Raw genomic sequence first — 9,418 nt, 5'->3', positions numbered from 1 at the left:
AGGAACAGTAGCTTCCTAAATTTGTAATGTAATTAAGTGTGTTTTTTAATTTGTAAAATTTATCCAGTAGGAGAATTTGCATTATCTATGATCCTCACAATGAGTATTTTCCTTTATTTCTTTTTTTCATAAGCATTTCTTCTTACTTACAAACAACAATATGCATCTTTCCTTGGCAACCCTTTTTTTAAAGGAACAGCTGTCATCCTCAATGGATTATGTATCCTTCTGTCCTTGAATGGCAATAATGAGAAATCAAGATGTGGAAACTTATTGAAGATATGATGAGGTGAAAAGAACATGGATAGTCCAGTCCCAATCACTTAATGATATGAATCAGAAACACATGCTGACTAGATTAAGGGCTAGAAAGAATTATCTGAGAATTGTTAATCAATCTTCTATGGATGCATGCATGACCAAGTTTATTCCATGCCCTTTTGACTCCACTGTGATGCAGCTTGCTAAGGAGTTAACAGGTCAGATAATTTGTTGGAGTGGAGAATGTGAGTAGGAGGGAATTTAATAAGAAAAGGAGAGAATGAGGTGAAAAATAAGAGAATGTTAGTGTTTAGAAGCCAGGTTCTTTTAGGCAAATTACACAGATATTGTTGCCAGTCGGAGTGGGGGGGGCAATGAGTGAGAAGAAAGAATGGACATATCCAACTTGTGCTGTCAGGGATATTCTGTTCCTCAAACCGAGAGAGCTATCTTTTCTGAGCCATTTCCACTTCCTTTCTTTGTTCCTCAGTGTAAAGGGGAGTTGAAAGCCATATGTGAAGAGTGGGAGTTACATGAGTGTTCAGCTGGGTAGACAGTAACATGAGGGGGAACAAAGCAAATGACAGATTGACATGAAAAATAAAAGGCAAATATACTAGAGAACTTGGGCAATTAACCATATATGACTCCAGGCAGAAATTTCCTCCCATGAATTCTTGACTGCAACAACTGAAGGAACAAGTTGAGTTCCTGTTCATAAAGAAATAAATACAGAAGAGTTATCCTAGTCCCATTCATTAACTTTGGGGGATTACACTGTGAAATCTAAAGCAACAGAGCCTATATTTCAGAATCCATAATTAAGACCTTACTATATAAATGCCAAGGGACACGGTGGCTCAGTGGGTTAGGATGCTGAGCTTGTCGATTGGAAGGTCGGCAGTTTGGCGGGTTGAATCCCGAGTGCTGCGTAGCAGAGTGGGCACCTGTTACTCGTCCCAGCTTCTGCCAACCTAGCAGTTTGAAAGCACGTAAAAATGCAAGTAGAAAAATAGGGACCACTGCAGTGGGAAGGTAACAGCGTTCTGTGCGCCTTTGGTGTCTAGTCATGCTGGCCACATGACCACGGAGACGTCCTCGGACAAGCGCTGGCTCTTTGGCTTTGAAACGGAGATGAGCACCGGCCCCTAGAGTCAGAAACGACTAGCATGCATGTGCGGGGGAACCTTTACCTTTACCTTTTATATAAATGCCTCAACTGTAATTGAGGTTTATTTAAAATTAATATTGTGATGTTGTACTAGGAATGTAGCATCCCCAGTTTTGTCCATACTCAGCTGCAGAAACTCACTGTAGCAGGTAACTTTCTCCTGGATAACCTACCTCACAGGGTTGTTCTTGGAATGTAATTGGAAAAGTGAGTCTTTGAGACATTGAAATAAATCCGGTCATGTTTACTGAGACAGTCCTATTGACTGTCCTATTGAGTTTAAAGGAAGCCTAAAAGTACATGCTGTAAAGTTAGAATTTCTGGTGTATCCAGTGGATTTAATCCTAAGTAAACATTTGAAGGTTAACTGCATTCAACGTATTATTAATTCAGAACATATTATATAGTACTGGGTTTATGTATGCTATTATGGCCTGGCTCACACATATTACTATGGCTTAAGGAATGGGTCACATGTCTTCCTACTCCAAAAACAAATCACATTATTAGCACAATATGTTAAATCTGTGACATTTGTTTCTAAGTAAACCTTTTTGCATAGGATTGTCATAACATGCATGAATAACGTCTTGAAATAGTTTCATATTATATATCCTCAGGCTTCAAGTCAAACCTCTTTTGATTATAAATTTCTGTAGACTATATTGGACAACTCCAGACTTGTGAGAGGTGGGTCACCACCATTCCTTCATAAAGTCACTATTGAATTTCTTTTGTTATGTGCATGTTCGGACATGGCCCAGACATCCTCTCTCATGTATTTCATATTTTATGTACAATTTCCCATTTATATATTTAATAGAAATTGAAGGACTCTAGTAAAAGCAGTAGGCGTGAGTCTAAATGGACTCCAGAATATGTTAGAGGACAGGAAGGCCTGGAGGAACGTTGTCCATGGGGTCGCAATGGGTCGGACATGACTTCACAACTAACAACAACAAAAGTAAATGCATATAAATAAATGAATGGGCTTTGGTTAATAAATATGTGTCCTCAGAATTACAGTGTTAGAAAACAAGGATAATTGCTACATTCCTCATCACTGTCATGATGTCATATAACCACACCACTCAGCAACATTTCCAGTTTCATTGTTAATTGAATTCATGCTGTTGTTAAGTGAGAATGTCACGTAGTTACTATTAGTGACTACCTGAGGCTTCCCTATTGACTTTCCTGTCAAAAAGCTGGCAAATGTCACAAATGGAGATCACATGACCTCAGGAACACTGCAACAGCTGGAACTTTTAAGGAGTGGCCATTAGTATCTCTCATTCAGCACCGTCAGTTTGAGTGGCCACTGAGATCCCCCTGTAACTTTTGCTCCCTTTCAAGCTGGGGTTGAGAAGTCACTAAAGGCAGATTTTATAATAATGTAGCTTCAATCAATTAATGAACTGATTCATAAAGCATAATTTATGGCTTGGTGCGTTGAACTTTGGTATTGGAAAAGACACCAGAGACCACCAAGAAAATAAAATAATGGCTCAAGGAACAAACCAATTCAAAATCCTCACTCAAGGCACAAATGACCAAACTCAAATTATTCACATTATGCGACTTTGAAGAAGGTTCTAGTGCTGAATAGAAAAGACAAAGAAGAGGAAGACCAGCAGCCAGGTGGAGGGACACCGTTACAAAGCTATAGGTGCACCGTAGCAACACCTGAAAGAACAGGTTATGGGCAGAATCATCTATCTATCCATGTGGTCGCTAGAAGTCGAAAAGGAAATGATCAATGCCTTAGTAGGCTGATCCGTGACTCATGTGGGCAAGACGCGAAAGGGCGGCTCGGTGTGCGCGTGCGCGCGCACCACCGACTGCGCTCGAGAGAAACGCAGCACCCCATTCCCCGAGTTTACTTCTTCCCGCCCGTTTCCCTCCCTTCTCTTCCACCTTCCCCACCACGTGACGGGAACGTCTGACGCCGCGCCGCGAGGTCCCCTGCGGCCTGTGGGGGTGGGAGCCGCAGCTGGAGGAAGGCGGAACGGGGTGAGGGGCGGAGTTAGAGGAGAAGGAAGCCGCGGCTGGTCTCTTAACAAAACGTCGCGTCGGAGCCAGGAGCGGACCTGCGCCAGCCCGGGACTCCGATTTCCGGTGAGAGGGGCTCTTTCGATTGAGGAGGGGGCGTCGCCGCCGCTGCTCGCGGCTGCTTCCCAGCACGGAGAGGCTGCCGGGGTGGCTCATCGCTTAATTGCGGGGGATGGAAGGACCAGCGGACGGACTTCCTCGTAGCCTGGCTCTTCGCCCCACCTTTTATAGGGTTGCGTCGTTTCCCTTCGGGGTAACGCTTCCCCCCCCTTCCCAGTTTTGGGGCAAAGGGCTATTCCGCATATGGCCAAGGATGGAGCGTGAGAGAGGTCGGGCACCCGGAGAAATCCGGACGGCGATTAGGTGGCGGGAAAGAGCTTTCTGTACTTCTTCCCAATGCACGGAACCTTTTTCTTTTTTAGTCCCAAAGTTTGGAAAGTATTACGAGGTGAAAGGATAGTAAATTTACCGTGCGTATGTGTGTGCTGCATGAAGTGTCGTTGTGCTAAGCGGCAGCCTTCCATAAACTGGAAGTGGGATCTTCTAATTGTGTTGAGCTATACAATATTGCATAATCCCCAGGCACCGGTGTCCTGAACCTGGAGTGTACGTTTGGAGAAGGCTGTTAGCAATGGTCGGTGGGTGTGTGGATGTTGGGGGGCGGACATTTCACAGTATGTGGGGTTTCACACTTTCCGCTGCAGCACTGACTGAGTTAGCATGAAATAATTTTAACATCAAAGTCTTTCTTGATCTTGTATTTTATTTTTATGAGAAGTGATCTGTCTCAGTCTACCTACCTTCACATGCACATATGCATCTACACACACACACACACACACACACACACACACGAGAGAACACACACACACACACACACACACACACACACACACACACACACACACACACACGAGTGCTGTCTGGTAAATGGCACGTGTTCTGGAGAACAGAAAAGTGCCATAGTTTCACTTCCTTACCACTCGGGCCCAGGCATAATTCTGCCTTTTCTTTCTGTGGGCAATACAACCTGTTTCCGGAAATATGTAGAAACCCTGGTGATAACAGCCTTCCCAGGGAGATTGTTTGCCCTGACAGCCAGTGTTGGTTTGTGCCGGAAGTGTTCACGCTTTATGTTGTTTCTGCGGAGTGGGTACCTTTCTTCTCCTTTTCCTTAACTCTTCTTGACAAACTTCCTATATAGAGAAAGATTCCAAGATGGAGAAATCTATTTTTGTGCTTATTGAAAAGCATCATTTAGATAGGAAGTTGTTCATTTGTCTTTAAAGGCAGGTAATTGCCTAGAACATGTTTCTTAAAAGCTCTTGCATAGTTGTTAATATGCTGTTTAAGAATTCCAGTACTGATGGTTAAATACATAATTTCATCCAGGATAAAGTAAAAAGCTTTGTATAATTTTATTTCACTCCATAGAATATATTGCAAAATATGTATGTGGGGGACATCATAGTCATTTGTTTTTTCATGAGAGATTTCTATCCTGCCTAGCTTACTGTTTATAAGAAACTTTAAACTCTTTTATTTGTTCTAAACATAGTATATTATCCATACATTTTTGCTAGATAACCTGAAAAAGAGAGAAATAGATAAAAAGTTTATATGCCTGTGAATATTGATCTCAAATGTTATTTACCATTTAAAAATTCTGAGCATTCTGAGATGCTGAATCTAAGTTAGTGATCACCTTCCAAGTTAAGGAAGATCCTATTTTGAAGAAAAGCCCAGTTGCTGGAGAAGAATGTTGAAAAAAAATTATACTGTTTTTTCTAGCTGGTTTTGACAGCCCATGCTTTCCATCTGTGATTGTTTTATCTTTATGCTCATTTTGGAACTATTTCATATGAAATTGAGTACAAGTGAGTCATGCCAGCTCAGCTGTCAAGTAAAATTTTTACAAAATTTTAGTGTGTAAAATCAATTTCTTTGTAAAAATGTGAAAAGAATGTTAATTTGAAAATCAGTGACTTGGCATTGCATAGTATGCTTGCTTTTCTGTCATGGTGATGATAAATGCTGCTATCTTTTTTCCAGACTTCTATGTACTTGATGTCAGATTTTTTTAATCTGAAATGTGGAAAATAATGCAGGCCTTTTGTCTACATTGCTCTGCTGACTTGCTTGAAATGAGGCTATAGAAATGCAGAAAAATCTGCACAAATAAAGTAGTTATGCCGGTGGGAGTGTATTTTGTTCACATACAATATGTACCCAGAAATCGTGGGTTTAATGGAAATGTTTCTCAGATGCTGACAAGTCACAACATAAGAGAAAATGCCTATTGTGCAAAGGCCAATTCATTGGTTTTCGCTTCATCTGGCCTTCAGCTGGTAAGATCTTATAACAAATGAAAATCAAAATGTCTTCCACTATAGCTTCAATGACTAACTTTGTTTGTCTAGCAACATCATTAATGTGTTCATTATAGCTGTAGAGGATAATGCTTGCCAGCACAATAGTCTGCAGTTGAAGAGGCAGCAGATTATTGTGCTGCCATTGTTTGTTTGTGTGTCTGTGTGTATAAAGTAAAGGCCAAGGTGGTCCCAATAGAGGCAGGAACATTCAGGGCGGTGACTTCTAAGCTCCAATAATTCCCAGGAACAAAATCAGAGCTCAGTGTTCAGAAGAGTGCAATGCTAAGAACAGCTAAGATCTTGCACAGAATCCTCCCAGGGCTTTGATAGAGGACCTGAAATTGAGGAAGATACAAACCTGTAGAGTGGTGAGAAGGGAACACATGCATGCATGCGCGCGCGCACACACACACACACACACACACACTGCCTGTGAGACATAAATAGTATCTATTGTCTAGTCTTCATTAGACTGTGTTTTTAAATTTTATTTTTTAAAACCATGGTTAATGTTAAACTCTGTAATGTTGATAATTTAGTTGACTTAATGTGATCAACATCACACAGCAGCCAAATGCAATGGATCTAACTACGTCATACTTTTATAATTTTCTTTAAAATGTTGTAAAAGTGTAGTTTCTTGAAATATATTATTTTGAAAATTAAAGGGGTAGCGTGACTTTTATGTTGCTTTTAAACATTGTATTTCAGATTCCTCATCGACTTGCTTTAATACAATATGATTTTTAAGATCACCTTTTTTCAGTGACTGATGCTTTACATTTATTCGATAAATGGAACCTGTTATTTTTACTTATCATTGAATTTAAAACAGAGTACTAATTTTTATAGCATGGTTCCCGTTCCATTCCATTTTCAACACACATAAGCTAGTATGTGCTTTGTCTTTACCTTAAAATATTATATTAACTCAGCTCTTAATGATTTTAAACCATGGTTTATGTCTTAACATAACAAATGGCACAAGAGTAGCTACAAGTACATCAGTTGGATCATAAAGCTGGAGAACGTGGGTGGGCTATTTTCATCCATGAAAGAGAATTGGAAAAGGAAAGAACGATAGTGCAGGAGAATCAATGGCTTTGAAATTGATGGAGAAGATATTTTATTTTGGACTCATGTCTATGTTACCTGTATGATGGACAGTTGATAAGGGATAGATTCCTTCTCACCAAAATTGTGGGATGTGTTGAATTTAATCAGGAGGGGCTTAAATTGAATCGTGAGAATCGAAGGCAAAACCTCAGAACTAAGATTCTAGTAAAAGAGTAGTAAAATACAGGAATAGCTGGAAAAATAATTAAACTGAGGTTTTAAAATCAGTAATAACATTCCTGTAAAGGTCATAGTCTTTTTTTTTAAATTCCATTTATATCCCGCCCTTCTCCGAAGACTCAGGGCGGCTTACAAGCTTAGCAGTAGCATAGTCTTCATTATCTTAGGCGTGATTTAATAAGTGTGACTGAGATCTGATGGAATGACTCCCATAATTGGAATATAGCAACTGAAGGCTACAACTTATTCAAAAGCAGCAGAAGCAACTGTAAGGAGTTGTATGCTAAAAATATCTATCTGCATGAAATCAAAGGGAATGAACTTGGTGGCATTGGTGATTAAATCTGAGATAATATAAGTGGGAAAAGAAAAGTGGCAATGTTTGAATCCCACGGCCAGCTAGATTATATCCTGGGCTTTCTGACGGTTTGTCTAAATCTTTTTAAATAATCTTTTGAGAAATTCTAGAAAATGGACAAAACAGAAAACTGGCTGGGATAAATTGATCCTGCCTTCCAAAAGGTGACAAAGGAAGGTTTCAGGAACTGTAGACCAACGAGTCTTCTATTCATTCCTGAGAAAATTCTAGAGCAGATCATAAGGTTGAGCTCTAAACACCTTCCAGTCGCAATGCTGTGATTGCAAAAAAATCAGCATGGATTTGTTAAGAACAAATTTTACAAGATTTAACTTATTTTATTTTTGCTTGGATAATTTGATTAGGTAAATGGTTTATAGTTACTGAATAGAATAGAGGAACTTGTCTTTCAGTGTAACCAAATTATTTGCCTTCCCCCATGGCTTGGTTCCTATATTAATTATTTTGAATGAATTTTTTTCCAGTGTTTTTAACATCTGAATAATTGAATTCAATTTATGCTGATTTTCATTTTGCTAATTTTTTTTATTTTAATCACTGCTTATTTTTGTTTTAAAGGTAATATAAATGAAATATATAAAAATGCTTTAAGGCAGATTATGCAGTAACCCTGTGAAACATTTCTTAATCTGGTCAGTGCCTTAATAGATTGTATAGGTATAGATAAATAATGCCTCTCTAGAAATTAAGAAAGATTAAAATTGCAGGTCTTGTTCCATTTATTTTAGCACAAAATAATTAATTACTGTTAAAATCATACCAGTTATAATTTTTTTCCCTAAAGCACATATTTCAATACTGTACTCTGGACTTTTAGAGGAAAATTCAGATATAAGTAACATTCTAAGTAATAAAACATTTTAGTTCTTAAATGTAAGGTGCATGTGCTGAAACGTCTCCATGGATTTATACCATTAGAAATTTTTCTGGAAAAATAGTTTTTTTTTGCCAAGGAAACTCATATCTCGCAACAGGGAGATTTATCTGAAAGATTTAGTAAGCTAATTCCTCTCAAATACTAGATTTGTCAGAGGATCATTCTAATATATAAATAATCTGCAGATGACATTTATTATATGATCATGATAATATGTTCACATTTTTTTGTAGGTCTTCTGAGAATCAGGAGGAAGAAACACCATGTGGCTTACCTTTCACTTGGAAACATAGCTTTTTAAAAGAGATGGCTGACAAGGCTGGAAAAAATCTTTCAGGCCCACTGTACATTGAAGTTGAATATGATTATGAGTATGAAGCAAAAGACAAAAGGATTGTGATAAAACAAGGGGAGAAATACATCTTAGTAAAAAAGACTAATGATGACTGGTGGCAAGTCAAAAAGGATGAAAATTCCAAACCCTTTTATGTGCCAGCACAATACGTTAAAGAAATAACCCGCAAAGCACTAATGCCACCTCTTAGGTCATTAGTTGGACTGCCAAACAACTCTCTAAAACTTGCACATGGCTTACAGAGGTCAACAGAAAATGTGAATAAATCTCCAGAACTTTCAACTTCAGGGAAATCGTATCTAGTTCAAGCTCAGGATGCCAACCAGAATCTGGGACCAAATAGTAGCCCAGGTCAGAACTCTGGACTTAGCATAGAACTTGCAATAAACAATGGAAAGTTTAATGAATTACAGTTTGTTAAAGTTTCCAATCAGAACATGAACTTATCTGGGTCTCACTTTCATTGTTCAGAATGTATGGAAACCGAGAAGACCAGCTTCTTGCAAGAACAACCCTGTGATTCTGTAGGTGAAGGATCAGAAAAACTCCACCAAGATTCAGAGTCTGGAGATGATCTCAGTAGCAGCTCCACAGAACAAGTACAGGTAAAATGAGGTGCAGTGCAGTAAATCACTATGCAATAAGCTTTTTTCTT

General features: G+C 38.9%; 1 protein-coding gene across 8 annotated transcripts in view; it reads left to right on the top strand.

Annotated features, from left to right (window-relative positions):
• Nucleotides 1-3,288: 3,288 nt before the first annotated feature.
• Nucleotides 3,289-9,418, top strand: part of ARHGAP12 (Rho GTPase activating protein 12) — a 46,858-nt gene continuing 40,728 nt past the window's right edge. For 3 of the 8 annotated variants that reach the window (XM_083376198.1, XM_083376200.1, XM_083376199.1), the window contains exons 1-2: nucleotides 5,745-5,832; nucleotides 8,642-9,368. In XM_083376198.1, coding sequence (XP_083232324.1) covers nucleotides 5,777-5,832; nucleotides 8,642-9,368 — 783 coding nt within the window. In that variant the 5' untranslated portion in view covers nucleotides 5,745-5,776. Of the gene's footprint in view, nucleotides 3,551-5,736; nucleotides 5,833-8,641; nucleotides 9,369-9,418 lie in introns of those variants that run through there. The other 5 variants (XM_083376197.1, XM_083376196.1, XM_083376201.1 and 2 more) reach the window with 4 other exon arrangements.

The sequence above is a fragment of the Vipera ursinii genome (genome assembly GCF_947247035.1).
Source record: "Vipera ursinii genome assembly, chromosome: Z".
NCBI lineage: Eukaryota > Metazoa > Chordata > Lepidosauria > Squamata > Viperidae > Vipera > Vipera ursinii.
This window is presented reverse-complemented; position numbering and strand designations above follow the sequence as displayed.